At 38.5% G+C, this 22945-nt stretch overlaps 2 protein-coding genes across 2 annotated transcripts; both read left to right on the top strand.

The window, feature by feature from the left end:
* The first annotated feature begins 4533 nt into the window (after window positions 1–4533).
* pabpc1a (poly(A) binding protein, cytoplasmic 1a) lies at window positions 4534–11097 on the top strand. Its single transcript, XM_051865051.1, has 16 exons — window positions 4534–4864; window positions 4944–5181; window positions 5991–6184; window positions 6274–6389; window positions 6697–6836; window positions 7188–7282; window positions 7360–7497; window positions 7615–7710; window positions 7931–8203; window positions 8929–9019; window positions 9109–9222; window positions 9308–9456; window positions 9803–9887; window positions 10005–10135; window positions 10563–10658; window positions 10768–11097. The coding sequence occupies exons 2-15, from the start codon at window positions 4989–4991 to the stop codon at window positions 10650–10652; spliced, it is 1905 nt and encodes a 634-aa protein (XP_051721011.1). The 5' UTR covers window positions 4534–4864; window positions 4944–4988; the 3' UTR covers window positions 10653–10658; window positions 10768–11097.
* An 8648-nt stretch (window positions 11098–19745) lies between these two features.
* On the top strand, window positions 19746–21514 carry nr0b2a (nuclear receptor subfamily 0, group B, member 2a). The gene is made up of 2 exons (XM_051866251.1): window positions 19746–20469; window positions 20856–21514. Exons 1-2 carry the CDS (start codon window positions 19944–19946, stop codon window positions 21095–21097), a joined length of 768 nt encoding a protein of 255 aa, XP_051722211.1. The 5' UTR covers window positions 19746–19943; the 3' UTR covers window positions 21098–21514.
* The last annotated feature ends 1431 nt before the right edge of the window (window positions 21515–22945 follow it).

Raw genomic sequence — 22945 nt, 5'->3', positions numbered from 1 at the left:
CCAAAGGTTGCAAGTTCGTATCTCTGTACCAGCAGGAAATGTAGGTGGGGGGAGTGAATGAACAGCACTCTCTTCCACCCTCATTATCCACAACTGAGATGCCCTTGAGCAAGGCACCTAACCCCTAATTGCTCCCCAGTCACCACACAACTGGGGCAATTGTGGCCTAATGGTTAGAGAGTCAGACTTGTAACCCAAAGATTGCAAGTTCGAGTCTCTGTATTAGCAGGAAATGTAGGTGGAGGGAGTGAATGAACAGCGCTCTCTTCCACCCTCATTATCCACAACTGAGATGCCCTTGATCAAGCCACCTAACCCCAATCGCTTCCTGGGCACCACAAAACTGCATTTGTGGTTAGAGAGTCGGACTTGTAACCTAGTTTGCACGTTCGAATCTCTGTACCAGCAGGAAATGTAGGTGGGGGGAGTGAATGAACAGCGCTCTCTTCCACCCTCATTATCCACAACTGAGTCACTCCCTGGGCACCACACAACCCTAATTGTTTCCCGGGCACCACACAACTGGGGCATTTGTGGCCTAATGGTTAGGAAGTCGGACTCGTAACCCAAAGGTTGCAAGTTCGAATCTCTGTACCAGCAGGAAATGTAGGTGGGGGGAGTGAATGAACAGTGCTCTCTTCCACCCTCATTATCCATAACTGAGGTGCCCTTGAGCAGCAGTGATTTGTTCTGCTGTGCTGCGATTTCTTCTGCTCATCTGCTGTGATTTGTTCTGCGGTGATTTCTTCTGGTCATCGGTTGTGATTTGTTCTGCTGTGATTTCTTCTGCTCTGCTGTGATTTCTTCTGCGGTGATTTCTTCTGCTCATCGGTTGTGATTTGTTCTGCTGTGATTTCTTCTGCTCATTGGTTGTGATTTCTTCTGCGGTGATTTCTTCTGCTCTGCTGTGATTTGTTCTGCTGTGATTTCTTCTGCTCATCTGTTGTGATTTGTTCTGCGGTGATTTCTTCTGGTCATCGGTTGTGATTTGTTCTGCGGTGATTTCTTCTGCTCTGCTGTTATTTGTTCTGCTGTGATTTCTTCTGTTCGGGCTTGTTCAAGAATTTGCGAACAGAACAGAGGAAAAATGTACAGCATTCATTAACAGCCTGAAAAGACCAAAGTCATCTCACTGGCACTGGAGGGACGATATTATTTACGATAGTACTCGATTCATTTCGATGTGATTGGGCATAGGAATATAAGGCATTGGAGGAACTTGAAAAGGGACTTGTTTAAAAAACGGAAGACTTACAAGATTCCCCTCAATGTACCTCCAAAACAACCTCTGAGGTTAGACCTTGAAATTCCAACGGAGTGGCCAATAAGAAGACTGTTACCAGAGGAGCTCAAGGACCTGTGATGTGCTCAGCACCATGCAGGCCATGATGTGGGGCAGTTGTGGCCTAATGGTTAGAGAGTTGGACTTGTAACCCAAGAGTTGCAAATTCGAATCTCTGTACCAGCAGGGTGGTGGGGAGTGAATGAACAGCGCTCTCTTCCACCCTCATTATCCACAACTAAGGTGCCCTTGATTGAGCAAGGCACCTAACCCCTAATCGCTCCTCAGGCACCACAAAACTGGTGCAGTTGTGGTTAGAGAGTTGGACTTTTAACCCAAAGGTTGCAAGTTTGAATCTCTGTACCAGCAGGAAATGTAGGTGGGGGGAGTGAATGAACAGCTCTCTTTTCCACCCTCATTATTCACAACTGAGGTGCCCTTGAGCAAGGCACCTAACCCCCAATTGCTCCCTGGGCACCACACAACTGGGGCAGTTGTCGCCTAATGGTTAGGGACTCGGACTTGTAACCCAAAGGTTGCCTAATGGTCCTCTGTACCAGCAGGAAATGTAGGTGGGGGATTGAAACCACTAAATGTCATGTGTCAGTGTAAATTTTCTCTCTACAAGTCTTTCCCTATAAAACTAACTTTTATGCATTTCTGAGGAGGATTAAAATATGCACTTAATAAAAAATGATAAAAATGTTAAAAAAATCTTTCTTTATTGTACTACATATGCCACACACATGCACACATATAATGAACATGTTAAGCATGATTGAATTTAAAATCTAGCTCATCAAGCTATGACGACACTAAAACATGTACTGAAACATGTACTGACAGTTATAAGCTGTATGGGTGTTGTTTTGAATAAGCGACCTCTGGTGGCGAAAAATTACATAGTGTGCCTTTAAATTGGGAAGTTTATTTGTTACCTTTGCTTAAATAAGCTGATGCAATATTTAATATAATATTTAAGTTATGACAACAAAAAGTTAAGTTAAAAGTAATCTTTAAATTTTAGAACAAAATATTAGTTGGATCAACAAAGTGTCTGTCTTCGTGTTAACTCAAATTTTTAGTTTCCGTGAACTCAAAATTTTAAGGCAACCAGGTTACTTTAAATTGACACATAAATCATTTTATAGATTGTAGTTTATTCCAGAGATTTTCAGTATATATTACAGGCTTTCAGTCTGTGTTTTTCTTGGTGGCATTCAAAGCCTGATGCTTTAGTTATAATGGGACTATTTTCATTGGTGGTGGATTCCCTTTTATTTACATTCATATATATTCGTATTTTAATAATCGTTTATTTTAAACACTTGTTATACTACATCACATGAATTGGGTGCATCAGTTGCATTGCATGATCAAAAGCAACCTGTTCCCCAGTTTTTCTCTGTACAGGTACAACTATTTTACTTTGTTGCGAACTAAATCGTGAACAGTCTAAGTTTAATCTACAGGCAGCAGAGATGAGAATGATGTAAGTACAGAAATAAACAACATTATTTGCCCATGCACTGTAAAAAATATTGCCTTTGTTTTACTCAAAAAATTGAGGCAACTATTTGCAACACACTTCCTTGTATTTTGAACTCATCTAATTCGTGTTTGACCAAAATGACTGTACATGTCTGTTTGTATTTTCCCCTGCAGTTCTAATGTTAGAATTTCATGACTTGATTTGAAATCCCTGTAGTCAAACTCATGACATAGGCCTACTCAAGCAGGCATTTTGCCTGAAAACCACTTGAACCTATTCAAAATCTTACTTTGAAATTTAAGTTAAACTGTAATAGATGCCATCTGGAAAGATTATGTTTATTCACTCTAAATCCAAGTGACCATATAGCTTTCCTTTATCATTATCAAGCCCTTTTTAAATAAATCAGCACTGTGACAGAGATAAACTTTAAACTACTTAGTAATTTTAATAGCATTTTATAGCGTACATTGTATTGTCCACATAGTAGGCTTATTGCAGATTTGCAGAGATGCACTTTCACACACTGTCCAATGTTTCCATGTAAAAGCTTCGTTGATATATCGTGTTAAAAGAAGCTCATTCCGTGACAGTTCATGTTTTCACAACATTGTTTATCATGATCAATGATAAAGTCACTTCACATTTCACATCATAAACAGATATATTTTTAACTTAGCCTATGTATAGTCTCCAAATTCACGGTGCACTTTAACGCTGATGAATGCAATAAAATGCGTTTAATTTAGTTCTTGTAATTTAATATAAAATTTCCGTTGTCCGTCCGAATGGACTGGATATAATTTAAGCATCGTTTTTTTTACCAAGTTGGTCATTTTGCTACAGATCCGCCATGCTGTCTCGTGATGATGACGTCCCAGCTGTACTATTACCGTATGTCACGTTAGATGACAAGTGTCAAATAATAAAGATTATGGATATAGTGCAGTAAAGAAAGAAAAGAAATAGAAAAACTAAGTGATTGCAGATCATGAATGAGCTGAGTTTTTTTTTTTTTTTTTTTTTTTACTAAAAGAAAAGAGGTAAAAACAAGAAGGCTAGAAGCATATATCGTTTGGTAAATTGATATGACATTTAATGCATTTGGCATGATTGTTTTATCCAAAGTGACTTACGTCATCACTTCACACAATCCCTGGGAAACAAGCACATGGCCTAAAAAAAAAAAGAAAGAAAAAAACCATGACCTTCACCTCTTTCTTTCTTCTTTTTAATGGAAACAAATTTCGGTCACATAAGGGGGAAAATAATCATGCTTTGGTAAATTGTAGTTAAGATATAAAATTATGATATACTAAGTCATAATTATGAGATAGTCAATTATTACAAGGAGCCGAAATTATGACATAAAAATTATAATTTTGACATATAAAAGAATAATTTCGACTTTAATCTCATTATTATGACTTATGAGTGTGTCATAATTTTATTCATTTTATATTATATTATATTATTATTTTATTTTATTTATTCGTTACATTTATATAGTGCTTTTCTGGGTACTCAAAGCGGTTTATTTTGACTTTATATCATAAATATGTCATAACTATGACATAAAAAGTCTGAATTATGACTTAGTAGACCTTTTATTTAAGATTAATTTTTTTAAGAATTACCAAAGCATGAAATGGGCTTCAAAACTCTTATTCTATCAACCTTGACTCTTATTTTGCTCTTACGTAAAAAATATAAAAGAAGATCACGCAACATCCGGCGAGGACGCCTTCTTATCTGAGCCGTACTTCCGCTTCTCTCCCCCTACCTTGTGCGGTGCGAGAGAGAGCGCGTGTGCCACAGAGCCTCGGCACACACATCTTATATAAAAAATCAAAAATACAAAAAAAAATCACAAAACAAGAAAAAATTACAAACAAAAAATCTACTTTTATTGCCGAGTACCTCGGTGAAGCAGGATCCGCGGACAGATTTTGAGAAGTTTATTATTAAGGCAGCACCGCAGTAGGCCTGAGGAGATTTTAATCATCTTGTTATCATCGATACCGCGAACACGTCGACGCCAATTCGGTACCAAACGCATTTTAATTAGTCTTCAAGTCTGTTCTTTAAAGGTATTTGTCGTGTTAAAGCGATTTCGAGAGGTAAACCGATCTCGTCCGTCGCCATTACTAAACTCGTCAGTGTTTCCAGGTGTTCGTGCTTCGGTAGGTCGCTCTTTTGTCGTACGGAAGGAAGATGAACCCCAGCGCTCCCAGTTACCCAATGGCCTCCCTGTATGTGGGTGATCTACACCAGGATGTCACCGAGGCCATGCTGTACGAGAAGTTCAGCCCGGCTGGGCCCATTTTGTCCATTCGGGTGTGCAGGGACATGATGACCCGCCGCTCTCTCGGTTACGCCTACGTGAACTTCCAGCAACCCGCTGACGGTAAGCAAACGCTCCCGCTTCATTTCATCCACGACTGTTTATCAAATCTAGTTGGGCACCGCGGACACGTGCGGCATTTGTGGCCGTGTTCCGGAACACCATTTTAGTTTGATATTCTCGAACACACAATCGATGATCGTAGTTGCCGCCTGGTCGTCGTTACTGCGCACTAGATAAGTTTCTTCTCTCAGGACAGTCAACCTCACGAACATATATTTGTGTGTGTGGTTTGGAATATGGATTTGGTCCTTGTATTCATAGTACAATTTATTGACAACACAACCAATGTTCAAAATTGCTAAAATGAGTACTTGTTATACACGTTATGTATCAGACTAAGCTAAAACGCTAGAGGGCGCTACACACCACGTTTGTTAAAGGGTTAGTTCACCCAAAAATGAAATTTGTTCATAATTACTCATCCTCATGTCGTTCCAAACCCCTTCGTTCACCTTCAGAACACACTTTAAGATATTTTTGATGAAACACATGAGGTTTATTGACTAAATTACCACATTCAAGGTCCAGAAAAGTAGTAAAGACATCTTTAAATATAGTAAACGTGATTGTGGTAATTTTGTTGCTTTCTATGGGAGATAAAAAAACCTCTCGGATTTCATCTAAATTCATCTTAATTTGTGTTTTGTGGATGAACAGAGGACTTATGGGTTTTGGAATGACATGAGGGTTTTTGGGTAAACTAACCCTTTAATTAGTCCAATAATAGGGTACTGTGGTTTTATAGTATTATCAATAATTGTAATAGTTCACTATAACTTGATGCTAATGTTTTTAACTACCCATTTCAGCTGAGCGTGCCTTGGACACAATGAACTTTGATGTGATCAAGGGGCGACCCGTCCGCATCATGTGGTCCCAGCGAGACCCCTCACTGCGTAAGAGTGGCGTTGGCAACATCTTCATCAAGAACCTGGACAAGTCGATCGACAACAAGGCCCTTTATGACACATTCTCTGCCTTCGGAAACATCCTGTCCTGCAAGGTAATAAAACGCGTGTTTGCAGTGATGCGCATGTTTCCGGTGTCTGTCGTTTGGTGCTTGTGCTCAGTGCTGGTGTTCTCTTTCTGAAGGTGGTTTGCGATGAGAACGGCTCTAAAGGATACGGGTTTGTGCACTTTGAGACCCACGAGGCCGCAGAAAGAGCCATTGAGAAAATGAATGGCATGTTGCTCAATGACCGCAAAGTGTAAGTGTGCATTTGAATTAACTGCATTGTATTAAATTGTGTGTAAAGCATGGTAAATTTGTTTCAAGCATGATGTACTTCCTTAAATTCATACTAATAATTATAAATCATTTTTATAAGTTGCTCTTTAGAAGATATTAGTATTTATCATATAAAAAGGTTTTATAACTGTTCATTGAAGTATTAGTGTTATGGTTATTTAAAGTGTATTAAACTTGAGTTTGCCATGAAAATAGCCTCTGATATGGCATTAAATAATTCACTTTATTTATTCAGAATAATTATGGTAACTCGTTGCATCTTAAAGGTTCGTCGGTCGCTTCAAGTCTCGCAAGGAGCGTGAGGCTGAGATGGGCGCCCGTGCCAAAGAATTCACCAACGTTTACATCAAGAACTTTGGAGAGGATATGGATGACGAGAAGCTGAAGGAGATATTCAGCAAATATGGTGGGTGTTTTGCTGCTAGTAAAAGTCTGTTCAAACCAAGAACGATGGCTATAATAATCACTATATTAGCATCAACACCAGTGAATGATATCGTTCTGTTTTTTATAATCGTGCGCTGCAGTTATGTCGTCTTTATAGCAGGATGGATTCTGATTGGCTGTCAATGTCTGACTTTGTTTTTCTGTGCAGTTATATTTGTAGTTGTGGTCTTAAGTTTTTATTTTTTTTATTTTTTTTATTTTTTTAAGAACAATATCTTTATCATTATAGTTATCGTCTTTTGTGTTAATGGTCCTCCTTTTGACCTTATTGCATGAATCAGATCTTTGACGTCTTTGGCTGTCATTACAGGTCCAGCTCTGAGCATTCGCGTCATGACCGATGAGAGCGGCAAATCTAAAGGCTTTGGCTTTGTCAGCTTTGAGAGGCATGAGGACGCCCAGAGGGTGAGTAGAGACAGATGATATCATTTTATAATCGTCACTCAAGTGTTGTGTCCTGATGTGTTTCCTCTGATCATCAGGCTGTGGATGAGATGAATGGAAAAGAGATGAACGGGAAGCAGGTTTATGTGGGCCGTGCACAAAAGAAGGGCGAACGTCAGACGGAGCTCAAGCGCAAGTTTGAGCAAATGAAGCAGGACCGCATGACTCGCTACCAGGTATAAATGACCCGTGCTTGACTGATATGAACATTAGATGATGCAAATGTGGGTGGTGAAGTGCTTAATGGGTCATTGACACTAGTTTGTGAACTTTATTCATCTTGTTTTTAATAGGGAGTCAATCTCTACGTGAAAAATCTGGATGATGGTTTGGATGACGAGCGCCTGCGTAAAGAATTCTCACCATTCGGCACCATTACCAGTGCTAAGGTACGAACAAATCCAATAAATCGCAATTAGCTCTGTGCTTTACTTTTGGCATGAAACAAAGCTTTCAAATTCTGTCAATTTTAAATCAAATTGAATCATGAAATCGCTCTCAATTAGCCCTAGAACAAACATCTGTGGTTTTCCTCAAGGTTTGTTTGGACGATTGACGTTTAATCCCTTACAGGAATCACATTTAATGGCTGTTGTTTTTGTGATTCAGGTGATGATGGAAGGTGGCCGCAGTAAGGGTTTTGGGTTCGTCTGCTTCTCTTCCCCTGAAGAAGCCACTAAGGCTGTGACAGAAATGAACGGCCGCATCGTTGCCACGAAGCCCCTGTACGTCGCGCTGGCCCAGCGGAAAGAAGAACGCCAGGCGCACCTTACCAGCCAGTACATGCAGAGGATGGCCAGTGTCAGAGCCGTACCGAACCCCGTCCTCAACCCCTACCAGCCCGCACCACCATCTGGATACTTCATGGCAGCCATTCCACAGGTCAGATATCACTTTTCTATCAAATGTGCAGTCACATTCACCATTGTTCAGGTGAATTTTCGACAGCAAAAAGCAACAGGTTTGAGTTGGTCATGCGAATTCGCCATTTGAAAGTGTGAGCTGTGCAAATTCAAATTGTTTCAGCTAAGCAGCTCTAACCCTAACGCAATAGTGTCATTCAGCTCACATTCAGTTCCGTTTTGTTTTCATCCAATAGTGTCTGTGCGACCACAAATCCTGTGGTTGGTGGAAAGTGTACATTTTGAAAATCTGTGAACATTATCTACACTAGCTGTCGATTAGGCCACTCCAGACTAACCCATAAGTGTTAATGGGTGAAGATCCTCCTTTATGCCCCTCTTGCCAGGGTCCTTTATTGCTGAAGCATGTTTTGATGGGCTGAACTCCCATCAAATTTATTGTTTTAGTTGACTCTCATGAAAAGATTAATGAAGTAAGATCAGATTTAGTTTTAGAATGATCAAACTTGAACTTTAAAAGCCTTTTATAAACATGGCGCTAAACCATAAACAATGTGTGTGCAGTCAGATCGATATTACTGAATATATAAAGTGTCTTTTAATCCCTGACTGAGCAAGAAAATAGACAATTGAACTTTTTTGTCTGAAGTTTTGCTATTTACAGGAATCATGAAGTGATTATTCAGAACCTGTTCTGTTGTTCCTCATTGATTCATGTTCCCTTTTTTTGTGCGTGATTGACAGGCTCAGAATCGTGCCGCGTACTATCCCACCAGCCAGCTCGCACAGCTCCGCCCCAGTCCTCGCTGGGCCACTCAGGGTGTCCGCCCTCAGCGTGAGTAGCTCCGCCCACTTTGTCTTTCAGTACTTGCGTAGATCGTAACTGTTCGTTTCATTGGTTTTCGTTTCTCTTTTCCATTGCAGATTTCCAGAATATGCCCAACGCTATCAGGCCATCCGCACCCCGTCCACAAACCTTCGGTGCCGTGCGTCCCGCCTCTTCCCAGGTCCCCCGTATGATGGCCTCTCAGCGCATGGGTGAGTGATGAAACTTAGTTATACATGCTGCAAGTGCGTTGCTCCACATTTCATTGATCCTGAGTGTCCTCTTTCTTCCTGGCAGCGTCTCAGGCGATGGGTCCTCGTCCTACTGCCGCAGGTGCCGCCACGAGTACCGCTCAGGTGAGAGGAGTGCCACAGTACAAGTATGCTCCTGGAGTCCGCAACCCACAGCAGCACATGCCCACTCAGCCGCAGGTTCCCATGCAGCAGGTACTAGTTTTACATTTGTGGCACTTGTTGTTTACTCGCCAAAATAGCTTATGGCTGGATTTTAAAATCATTTGAGAAAACAAGTGAGTCCCAATTTGCGTACTTGCGCACTATTCTGTGCCATTTTGTAGTATAAATAGTGCGTGTTCACACTGAATTCATGATTTTTTTTTTTTGTTTTGTAAAGCTGCTTTGAAACAGTGTAATGTGAGCACTATATAAATAAATTTGACTTGCGTTTTCCTCCCAACTGTACAAGACGAACATCACCGAATGTTCGCATATTATCTTGCATTAAAATGTGTCTTCGGGTTCTCTAATGTTTCTATATCTGACTCCCATTCAGCCTGCTGTCCACGTTCAAGGTCAGGAGCCTCTGACCGCGTCCATGTTGGCTGCCGCCCCTCCGCAAGAACAGAAGCAGATGCTGGGTGAGTGGTTCGCTCCTGTTTTGGTTCCCTTAATTGATTTAGAAAAATTAAATGTTTAGGTTTATTTTTAAATGTTAATTTTAAATATCTCATACACGCTGCTTTCCCCTGCCACAGGTGAGCGTCTGTTCCCGCTCATCCAGAACATGCATCCCAGTCTGGCTGGAAAGATCACTGGTATGCTGTTGGAGATCGACAATTCTGAGCTGCTCCACATGCTGGAGTCTCCGGAGTCTCTGAGGTCAAAGGTCAGTGGTCATGTGATGCTGTTTTTGTTTTATTGGATTTGTCCTGATACCGGAGATGTCATTCTCACTGCTCCTAGTAAAAATATAATGAAAAACGATCAAGAGTTGTCTTTCATCCCTAAATCAATTTTTTTTTTTTTTTTTTTTTTTTTTTTTTTTTTAAATGACAGTACTTTGTAACAGATGAATATTCAGTCAACTAATGTATAAATGGATTTTTAAAAATATATAGTACTTCAGAAAGGTGATTTACTTCAAATAACAATTGTTGATTACAATGTTAAGCCACCAGGTGGCGACAAGTGACTTGGTTGTCTGCTCAGAATCGTGATCTGTTTGAAACAAAACAAAACAAAAAAATCATGATTCTCAGTTTATACACAGTTGTGCAGCTCTAGTGTGTAATTGGTCGTTACATGTATTCCAGGTGGATGAAGCAGTAGCGGTGCTGCAGGCTCATCAGGCCAAGGAAGCCGCCCAGAAATCAGTCACCAGCACTGCTGTGCCGGCTGTCTAACACAAGGTGAGAGGAGATGTGTCTTGCAAATTCATGAGTTTTGCATTCATTTTCTCTGCTTAACCTGGTTTGAAATACGTTTGAATTATTTTCCTGATTTTTTGTTTATTTTCAGAACGAACCTGTCTGGCCCTGACTTCACCAAGAGGGACGCATTAAAAAAAAGAGAATAAATATAGAAAAATCAGAAACTCAAACAGAAAAAAAACCTTACAGTGATTTACATCTAAATATTTTGCCAGGTTGAGATCTCTTGACCTTGATTATATTTAAAAATGTACAAAAAAAACTGAAAACTTTTAATTTTGAAAATTCCAAAACATTCCTTTCTTTTTATTCCTCTTAATGAATGCTCATTGTCAATTGTGTTCATGCAGTTGATAAGCTGAACATTTGGAAAAGTACATTGGATTGAACTGCTTGAATAAATAAAACTTTAAACATTTATTGTTCATGTTTTTATTTTAATAGTTTGACTCTCAGTTGTGTTCTAAAAACCTTTGTTAAAGCAGTTGTTTAAATGCTCTATTGCTCTTTAAAGGGCTGTGTAAGAAAAGTGTAGCTTGGCACACTGAATGCTGTTAGGAAAACCATTTCCTTGCTGAAATTCAGTGTTTTCAGAGTTCACCAACTGTAAGGTCTCTGCCACTGGAGATCACTGGGTTAATGCCCTGAAGGACGAGGTGGTGATAGTAGGTGAGACTGGGGTCAGTCGTAATGTTTTTAATGTCTTCAGTCACAAGCTTGTGTGATGACGCTTGGCACATGATCAAAGAGTTTTCTGAATGTTAGAGAACCGTTAAGGTTCTTGGGATAGTTAAATTCATCAACTGTTGCAGTGACTTATTGTATTGTGGTCTCTTCCTGAATGCACATTTATAAATGGTGGTTTACTTGAATTAATATATATTTGATTGTTTCCAAAGGGAAGTTTGTTTTGGACTCTGGTCCTGTAATTACAGTCACCCTTCAAATAATTACCATAATGGCAGTATTAATAGCATCTCACAATAAAAAATAAAATCACCTGTTTTCTGTCGCCAGCACAAGGCTTACAGAAAACCACTACTGCTGTAAATATTTCATCAGGCTTAATTCTAGCAGTCCTGTAAATCTGTGGCACTTTGTGAGTTTGCCTTTCTAAGTACACTAGATGGCGGCAGCAGTAAAAATGAATAAGCCATTTTGGGAGAATCAATGATTTTCTTTTTTTTTTTTTTTTAAACTTGGTGTCACTTTCATTAAAGAAAAAGTCATTAAAATTCTAACAAAATAAGGTTTAATGTTTTTGTGTGCCTATATGTATATGGCAAGCTGTTTTAACATTTAATCCTTAATGTCCTAGTATCTATTTTTTTTGCTAACAGTATTTATTTTATTAGATAATTAGTAGGCCGAATTTCATTAGGTACTAGTGTCTTTTTAAAAGATACTAGTACTTATTAGATACTGGTACCTATTAAACATACTAGTAGTACTTATTACTTAGATAATAGTGCTTATTTCGATAGTGACTATTCTATTGTTACTAGTAACACATTTCAGATTTTTGCCATTGACTTCTATGGGGATCTGTCCGATATCAACTATTAAGTTTTGGCTAGTATGTATTCCAATTGTGACTAATTCATATTTTTTTTGTATACTAGTAGTTATTCATTAGGTAGCCTACTAGTACTTGTACCACAGATCTATATAATATAGTTCAGCGACTACCTATTACTTAGTCTTTAGGTACCAGTACTTATTTATTAGCTAGGCCTACTTGTAATTTTTAGATATTGCAGCCTACTTCATTTCATAACCTACCTATTATAGATAGATAGATAGGCTTACTAAAACTTATTGATTTACTAGTACACATTTATTAGATACTAGTACTGATTCCAAATGTTACTGGTGAGACTTTTAATTGAACTATACAGTATAGCTATTCTGACTAGTCATTACATAAGACGAGTAAAAAAGCAGTCGTTATTAGTAAAATGTCATAATTTCGACTTTTTATGACAATTTATAATTTATCAAAAAATGAGTTTTGTCGTATGTGGCGGAAATGGGCTTCATAGGGAACCGCTTGTCAAGACGACCGTTAGGATCAGAGTGCAGTTAAGCGCGCGAACTTTGCGAGCGTCTGTTAAAGCCTCGACGACATCAACATCACACATCTTATTTGGTGAGTTGGAAACAATTGTTCTTTCTAAGTTGAATACAAGTTTGTTTTTATGTTTCTGAACGTTAATGTGAACTTTAGGTCAGCATTCTGGCTGAACGTTCTTCGTGGTCAAGTAACGCAGTTTTGTACGTTAGTCTAACAGCATAATTTAGCAAAACCACCATGTTTGACACATTACGCATTCGTTATATGAGTGTTGTGTTCTGTAGGATTATTAGGCCTGAAATAAAACATTTAATTGGATTTTTTTTTTTTTTTTTTTTTTTAACCTGATAATTACTCATCTGGAAAACGGGTTATTCGGGTTCACCAACCGAAGGAAAACTAAACGATCTCGACCTGGCCTTCAACTTTTCAGCTCAGTCATTCTTATGACCGTCATAAAAGTTGGAATATAAATAGATTCGAGGTGCTGTCACAGTGAAATATGAATCACGTCCTGTTGATAAGATAGATGTTGTGTAGAATATGAAGGTCATCTGTGTGTGAAGATGCAAAAATTGTGACATTTGACCTGAACTTTTACACACTTTTCTTGTGAGGCAGGGCTTGTTTTCTCGATTCTCGCTGTAAGGATGATGTTAAACCTCTTGTTCTGTTGCAATAGTTTTAGGTCAAGGTTACATAAAGTCATCCAGTAAATGTCATGTGAATTTAAGCATAGACGTCTTACTTTTAAAATGTACCGTAAGTTTATGCTGCTCTAAAGGTTTATTTGTGTTTCCAATAAATGTTTAAGGCCAAACGATCATGTCCATGTTCAGATAGTATGATAATATATGAGATGAGTTTTGATGTATATAAATTAACATCCACACAAAGAAAACACATCTTTATGGATCAGCATGTCCTGCACGTTCTCAGCAGGTTTGAATAGTTTTGCCATGTTTTGATTTACCCATGAGATCTTGCATGCATGGCCAACTAAATGATCTGATGAGATGAAATCATTCAGTTGGCCATGCAAGTTGTTGTCCATGAAGAAGAAGATCTTTATCTGGAACGCTTTGCAAATGTGTGTTCAAGTTGGCTCCGAAATATGTTCATGTCGTGTTGTTTACAGCAGTGTTTTCTAACCCTGTTCCTGGAGTTCCACCAACACTGCACATGTTGGACGTGTCCCTAATCAAACACACCTGAAACACATTCACACTGTGTACTATTGAGGACTTCCTGGAACACAGTTTTATATAATTTATATATTTATATGTTTCAAAATTTGTTAATTCAAAATTAACCAGTTTAGGGTGAGTTTTCACCCTAAACTCACATCAATAAACAAGCACTTTAGTCATTTCTAAAATGGATGCAGTGGTCAATAACAGCAGGAGTTGTTTTTTCTTGTCTCATTTGTCTGGCATGAGGAATTTATTTTTCTCTTTTACTATCATGCTGGTGATAAGATGGTGTCCTCAGTGTCTGTCTCAGACTGTCTCGACCTTCAATAAACATGGCCTTATCAAACACATTTACAACCCGTGATTCAATCACTATGATTCAGACACTCATTCGTGTGCTCTAGACTCTTTCCAATCAGGATGTTCTGATCGTGTTGAAGTGCATGTACACTGTGAAACACGAAACAACAGCATCAAGAGGTGGAATATATCTGCCATTTTGTTTAATTGCATAAGGAATATAGTAAATGACTTTGAATTATAACAGTTATAATTGATTTATCTAATGTTGTTTCTGCCATTAAACCATAAGAGAAATTTACATGAAGAGCAAACAAGATGAAACTATTTCCTGTAAGTGGCTTTGGTGAGTGTCTGTGGAAAACATAAATATTCATAATGGAAATATAAGTGGAATTTCACAAGTAGCTACTTGTTGATTTGATTGAAAGCAATATAGTAATTAGCTTATCTGGTTAAGTTCTGTGCTAGGCACTTGAGAGATAATAAACCAGGACAAGTCGCACATGATTATGATGTTACAGAAAAACATGTCAATGGTAGCGGGAATTTCTCAAAGTGACAAATGGTCTTTGGTGGAAAACAATTTTTTTTTTTAATCTGATTCTGATTGACAAATGTTCCACAGTGTTGATTAATTTTCTTTGTAGACTCAGCTTCATTGATCACATTACAGTTTGCATCATTACCTTGTTTGTGCATTCATTTACATATAATTCAAGACATTGATTACTTCAATTTTTCATTATTCAACAATCAGTCAAAAGTCAATCTGATTTTTAATGTTTTCTGCAGAGAGTCTGAAAACAGTAAAAAGCAAACAAATAAAATTGAGGTAGTGTAGATAGAAAAGGAGTAGATTCAATCAGCGCTAACAGAATCTCTGTTGTGCTTAAGAACACTCCTTACCATGGTAAAATCACTGTAACGCTTATTGCTTTCAGAAACCAGTGACAACATTGAGACACAAACGTTCAATAAATGTTGTAAAACATAATTGTAATTCTTAAGCCCAAAATATACTTCACTTTTTACTTTTGCGGGAGGGTCAGTGTACAGTGTGCGTGACGCGAATTTCTTCATCAGAAGAGTACACGTACCGCTTAGGGGTGTAAGAAAATATCGATACACGTGAATATCGCGATGTTATGTTTGGTGATACTGTATCGATTCTCAAAAACAATGCATCGATATTTATATATTTATTTATTTACATTCAAGATTTGTGGCTTCGTGTTCAATTTAAACCACAGACTGTATAAAACCCAACCGCTAGATGGCAGTGTTTGTTATCTCAGAACGTAAACTGACGCAGAGCCAGAGAAGCGCAAGGTGAAGGTGCGTGCATCGCTAGTGTTAGCATTAGCAAACCCAGCTCACAAGACGGTAGAATTATTCCGCTCCCGCGGTATACAGAGCTGAAGTGTGGACTCATTTTGGCTTTAGCTATAAAGAAGCCACTAAGGAAATCGACAAGAGTCATTTTTTTTGCAAAATAGGCCATGTTAAAATCCAAATAATCGGGAAACGCATTGAATCTGAGTGCTCGCTTAACATCCCGATGCCATCCACGCTGCTGAGAAGCGTTTTGATAGAATATTTGATATGTACTGCATGTTTTCCTCTTAGTAACAAAATAAACACACAACAAAATTGACAGCGGTGGCAGCAGAAAGAAAGCATCTGATCATAGCGATGTGGATATGGTTGCACCAGCTCTGCAGTTCAGTACTTTAAATAGCACTTTATACAATGGACTGCTTTAAAACAAACAGTCATTCAGTCATGGAATGGACTATGCACTTTCTGTTGTTAAATAGTTTAGAAATTAAAAACTGCTATACTGTGAACCTTTAAAACATAAAGAATCCTGCCGTCACTTTACTATATTCCCTTTATTTAGATTGCACAAAATAGTGATTAGTGATGTAAATGCAAATGATACTGTATTGATTAAATAAAATAAAGTTTCTTGTCAGGTTTTATGCATATGGTTGTGTTCTTTATGACCGTTTCTTCTAAAATTAGATCTTTCTAAAAAAAAAAACAAGAAATATCGCAATATATCGCCTTTTTTACAATATTGCAATATATCACAATATATCGTATCGTAACCCCTGTATCGTGATACGTATTGTATCGCCAGATTCTTGGCAATACACAGCCCTAGTACCGCTGGATTTTTTTAATCGCGTGTACATTGTACGTAGGGTTGGGTACCGAACTCTGTACTTTTAAGAGCACTGACCGAATTACGTCGTTACTACCGAGTACCGATTCACATTAAATCAATCGGTGCCACATTTCGGTACCTGAGAATGCATCTGGGCGCGAGAAGTATGTTAGAGAAAGAGAGAGAGAGACCATGCGACGTCACTCCTGCAACTTGTTCAAATACAACGTTCTGAAGTGTGGTTAAATTTCACAAAACTAGATGCAGACTGAGAGAATGCTATTTGCAATATGTCCATAAAAACTAAAAAAAACCCGTATTTGATTTATGATCCACGTTGCGAGCATTGTTAATCTCATCGCGGCGTTCCACGCAGAAACCGCTCTCGTGCACACTCCGCATGTTGTTACATACTAAATATTGTCACAGTCATTTTCCATGTGTTGTTAGTCAAACTCCAGCTCTGACAGCATCGTGGGGAACACTTTTGTGCTACTGTGCTGAGGAAACATCTATGTTACACTCACGGCACATGTCCGAATGCAGCGCTAAACAGCAGAGGTGAAGAACCTCTTTCGTGAGAGTCTTTCGTGACATTTGAATTCTCCGCTGTAATGCGATCTCATGCATACTACAGCGCACACATACGTTTATTTTGTCTAGTTTGTAAAATTTCTAAAATAAAAAAAAAATTAAATTGAGAGGTTTGGGCTTATTTTTTTCACTGAAATAAGTGTTTTTGTTATTACACAGAGAGTAAAGTACCGAAAAAAGACACCGTTGGGTACTGGCACTGAATTTCAGGTACTGTTGGGTACCGGCACCGAATTTCAGGGACCGATACTGGTACCCGTACCAGTTAAAATGTGAACGGTACCCAACCCTAATTGTACACACAGGTCGCACATTCCCACCGGTTAATCGACATGTGACAACACCGGTAATACTGGTGTCACCGGGGGGCGGGGCCTCTACCTCTCTTTTTTTTTTTTTTTTAAACAGCTTATGGGGCCGTTCACATATCACGTCTATAAACGCTTGGAAAGCAAGGCCACGTCGCTTTATCCTTGTTTTCAAAGCGCTTGCGCTCCCGTGGCGTCTGTCATTGCTATGCAACCATGAACTGCGCTCTTCGCGACGAGGAATGTTTTTGACATGAAAAATAAAAACCCACCCTGTACAGCTATGATCAGCTATTCAGCTGAGCTTTCGATGTTTTGTCACGGAAAGGCCGACTTTCACTTTCAAATTAACGGCAATTGCTTGAATGGTGGGTTACTCTCCCTGAAAAACACTCGACAAAATGGACATTTGGGCATAATTCGTGTGTGTTATGGTTCGTTAAGGGCAGAAGAGAACTCGATACTGGTGCGCGCGCGATGTGTGTGTGTGTCACATAGGCAGGACATTCATAGACTGCGCATTCTCTTTTGCCTTGTCGCGCTTGAATGGTTTAAAAGCATTAGCATGAATAAGAGCTTGATCATATAACGCAGAAAACGGATACTACGTTAATTGCATTACATGCAAATATTTTTAACACGTTAAAGTGGAAAAAAAAAATTAACCTCGGTGCCGCGGTGGGCAAGTGATGAAACCGGTGTTGCGACTGAACACCGGTAATACCGGTAACACCGACTACCATAGCAAGCCTATCGCACATGCACATTTCATTTTTTTGCAGTAATTTGTTTATCCACAAGGTGGCAACCATGCCCTGGGGGGCGTCGATTCAAGGTAGCCAAAGAAAAACTGCTTAAACAGAACAGACCAGAAGCTACAGCGACAATGCAGGCCTAAATAGATGAGAGATTGTGCGAAGAGGTTAGAAAGTACCCTCATTTGTACTTCTCTAGCATGAAAGAATACAAAGATTTTTACATGGGTTGTAACTCGTGGAGACAGATTGCTCAAATCTGCGCATGCGTCAAATGTCTATGTACGCGTACGAGTCGAATGAAGTATACTTTGCAAGGCTGTGCATTCAACTGTGCACGTACACTGGCGTACGCGTAAAAAAAAAGCAATATGGTTTTACAATGAATTTTTTTCTATTGATGGTCATCCAAAAATAGTGTTGTCAGAAGTACCGACTTCGATACCAAGTCTGTACTGAAATGTTAAAAATGTGACACTTTGAGCACTGTTGAGCAGATTCGTAAACACCTCTGATTGGCCATTGTGTTCATGCGCTCATCAGATATGTCTGTGATTGGCTACAATGATCACCGCTTCAAAAACATGTTGTAAATAGACATCAATGACGCTCTTCACCGAGCGCTTACACAGATACACACGGGAGCGCTTGAAAGCAGGCGTCTATCAGTGGACCGGTCCGCTGCTAGACGCCTGCTTTCAAACGCTCCCGCTTTCAAACACTTTTGTGTGCTTTCAAACGCTCCTGTGCGTTTATCATTGTAGCCAGTCACAGACATATATGTTGAGCGTGTGAACACTATGGCCAATCAGAGGTGTTTACGAATCTTCTCTCAGAAGCTCTCAAAGCATCACATTTTTAAAATTTCAGCACTGACTTAGTATTGAAGTCAGTTCTTTTGACAACACTATTTTTGAATGACCATCAATAGAGAAGAATGGTGTAGTTACATTATCTACCAGTAGGGCTAACCAACTCGATAGTACAAGGCCAGTATAATGAAAGAGAAAATCTCACACAGCTTGAAAATCTTTTTTATATAACTACAATTTGGTTAAAGACCTTCAGGCATTAGATTTTCTCCAATAAATTGTATGTTCACGGCATAGTTCACCCCAAAAAATATCATTCAAATGATCATTTATTCACCCTCATGTCATTCCAATTCCAAGCCTTTCTTTTTTCTGTGGAACACAAATGAAGATATTTTGAAGAACCTACGTTGGTGGACAAAAACAGACATTTTCCAAAATATCTTCTTTTTGTGTCCTACAGAAGAAAGAAAATGATGACAGAAAAGTCATTTTTCAGTGAACTGTCTCTTTAATGTCTGCATGAGCTTCTAATCTTCAGTAGTTTTCTGTACTGTGACTCACTCAGACAACACTTATTTGAGCTAACGATGAAGTAACAGTCACCCTTCCCATTCTCAAGGGTCATTAACCTTTTACTTCTCTCTGTTCTGGATTCGACTGTTTGTAGGTTTATAGGCTGTGTGTCTGTAATGATGGGGACCATATAACTTGAGGAGTCCTTGGTCGCTTGGTACAGCCTGGTGTAATGACTTCAGCCGAGATAATATTGCCTCACCTAGAGTATATCCCAGCCTACAGTGGGTTTGCATTTAAGAGGCCTTATCACCATTTACCCAATTGCTAAACAGCACAGGGCAGTTGTTTTGTTCACAGCAAATGTAGATTGACAGGTCAAGGTTCAGGAGTTTAACCACATGAATGCTTGTTATAAATAGGAGTCGTGTCAGTGACAGATGTGAGTCTCTCACAGCTTCAGTCTAGATGAGGTTCAAGTGTTAGACACTGTGCCTTTGAGTTATAGAAGATACCACACATCTCCGCCATCTGACAACATGGATTGCGTATGTGATTGTTCAGACTACAGTAACGGACAGGCGAACGCCATCCTCTTTAACATTCTCAGCCGAGGCGAGTCAACTCAGAACGAGATGAACTACAAGCGGGTTCCTCAGACGTGCCACTGCGAGAAACGCAGGAAAGTATGTCTGAAAACACCCAACGAGACGTGTCAGGTTGCTTCGGATGTGCTGGTCAAGACCATGCACTTCATGAAGAGTTTGCCAGCGTTCCAGCAACTACCGCCCAAAGACCAGCTGTCTTTGTTGCAGAACTCCTGGGCACCACTTTTCATTCTGGGTCTGGCCCAGGACAGAATTTGTTTCGAGGTTGATGACATTCCGGCACCCAGCATGCTGAAAAGAATTCTTCTCAACAACCAGGAGGCAATGAACTCCGATCGAGAGCAGCCCACGATGGCCGGTGTGCAAACCCTTAAAGCGTGCCTCAAGAAGTTCTGGAGTCTCGATTTAAGCCCCAAGGAGTACGCTTATCTGAAAGGCACCGTAATATTCAATCCAGGTACGTTTTCTGAAATCAAAACTGTGTTGCACAAACTATTTAAACATCTTTAGATCTACGTGATATATAGATTAAAAAATAATTACATAAAAATGAATTATTAAAAGTGATTTTATATATATATATATATATATAAATTTAATACATAATTGTTTATATAAATAATTTATAATTTATAAAGAATTTAGTTAAAAATAATTTTTTTAAATATTTAGAATAAAAACAACATATTTATATATAATTTATGATTTTAATAAAATATATTTAGTTATTAAAAAAAAATACTATGTCGTCATTTATGTTTTTTTAAAAACATTTTTTACCATAAAGTATTGCTTTTAGCCTCAGATTTTAAAATACACTAACCAAATATTTTCCATCTGCAGATGTACCAGGCCTGAAGGCATCTCTGTTCATTGAGGGTTTGCAATATGAAGCTCAGCATGCCCTGAAGGAGGTCCTGGTACCTCTTCATCCAGAGGATAGAGGGCGATTTGCTCGTATCCTCCTCACTGCATCCACTTTAAAGACCATCACTCCGAGCCTCATCACAGAGCTCTTCTTTCGGCCGGTCATCGGTCAGGCAGATCTTCTGGACTTGTTGATTGACATGCTTTTCTCAAGGTAGTGAACCAAGGACTCACAGACCGCTTGAATTCGGACTTTCAAAAGAACATTCTTTTCTCCTGGGTTTGGTGGGAAATCTGAGGTGCAAGCATTGGATGAAAATCACACTACGTTACGTCTGAAATATTTGAAAAGTTACAGACTTTATTGTTTACACAGTTAAATGAAATTACTGCACCTTTGTAATGGTATTTAGGTCACAACTATGTGATTTATGTCTTAGTACTGATTGTTTTTTGCCTTTTGATAAAAGCACCATTGTAGTTTTTGAATGGGATGGATTTTAAACCTACAAAGTATAAACCATCTCCGCGCCTAAGGGAGGTTCATGTATTGTCTCTGTGAGAAAGCTAGATTGAATCTGAGGAAAACATTTTTATATTCTTAAATATACTGCAATTAAATCTATTTTTACACATTTTGCATTATTACTCTGAGTCTAGTGTTTGCCATATACTTCTAAATCACTTTTATAATTTTTTTTTCTTTTACAAATTGGAACAATTCTCAGAATTATGTTTTCATGCATACAAGAGGAACCCTAAAACATTTTAATCACTGTGCATCAGCCCCAAAAAAGTATTCAGAGACTAAAATTATTTTTTAAATTGGAGAAAACATCATTATCAAAGCAAATACTAGAGCAAATGTCATGCACAAACACACTTGACAAAAAAAGAAGTTTGTTCAGTTTGAAATGCTAAAACAATAGATCTAATGTTGAAAATGTGTGTTTGTGAAATGTTAGTGGAACATGTTATTGTGATAAACTACTCCAGAATTCTCATATATGTATACTGTGCACAGTATGGAACACCCACATGACTCGCTACAGTTGCCAAAATATATACAACAAAGCACAATTCGCACAATACTGTATCCTACAAAGCAAATACAACTTGACCTTTTATTTCTGGTGAGATAAATGATAACTGAACGCCACTCTCTTAAGCAATGTGATGTGATTCAGTGATTAGTAACTAGTGTATCTATGTGATCACAAATTATAAATTGACTTTCTGCCCTTTTTGATAACGCATTTTCCGGTGGAGTAATCAAACTCGCATTACATGTTAACGTTTTGTCAGTGTGCGCTCTGTCTCCTCTATTAGGCTAGTATTTCATTCTAATTTTTAACCTGTCAAAAGCTTTGCTAACGATAGTTTCTGCAGCCTCATGCTTTGCTAGTGTTATACAGCTTTATTTCTGAAAATGGTCAAATTGCGTAATTGTAGTAGCCTCATAAAAAAAAGTTGTGTCTGCTGTTACGTGTACCCAGAGGAAGTCACATGGTGACTACAGGGTCAGTGGCACAAAGGTAGATGCAGCGTTTGCACAGCACGTACTTACACATTTGTTTTTATAGCAGATGATTGCTCAAGTGACAAGAAATTCCATTTCAATCGCTTTAGTGATGTCAGGATATAAATTGAGCTGCAATATAATATATATAAAAAACCAGGCCCTAACCAAGAGCACCACTCTAGTACCACTAACTATACTGCAAAGCACACATTACATATGCGTGGTTTTTTTTTTTAAAACATGTACAACTGTTTGTAATTCTAAAACATTTCAAACATTGCATGTTAGCAAATGAAAAAAGTGGTTAATTTGCATTTTTAATCCAAATTTGTGTTAGAATTTACATTGCATTGTAGGATAGTGTGACCTTAGCATGCATGGACAAAAGTTATGCACATTTTATGTATTTACATAGAGTATGCACACAATATGCAATATATATTGCAGAATTAGTACAAGAAGTATACTTTTTTGGATATGGTCTAAATGTAAAAGTTTGGACTTCTGGACATTTTCTTTACAAAAACTACACAATAGTACTCAA

The sequence above is a fragment of the Ctenopharyngodon idella genome, chromosome 16, assembly GCF_019924925.1.
Source record: "Ctenopharyngodon idella isolate HZGC_01 chromosome 16, HZGC01, whole genome shotgun sequence".
Lineage (NCBI taxonomy): Eukaryota > Metazoa > Chordata > Actinopteri > Cypriniformes > Xenocyprididae > Ctenopharyngodon > Ctenopharyngodon idella.
Note: the sequence above shows the minus strand (reverse complement) of the source record. Positions and strands in the feature narration are given on the sequence as shown.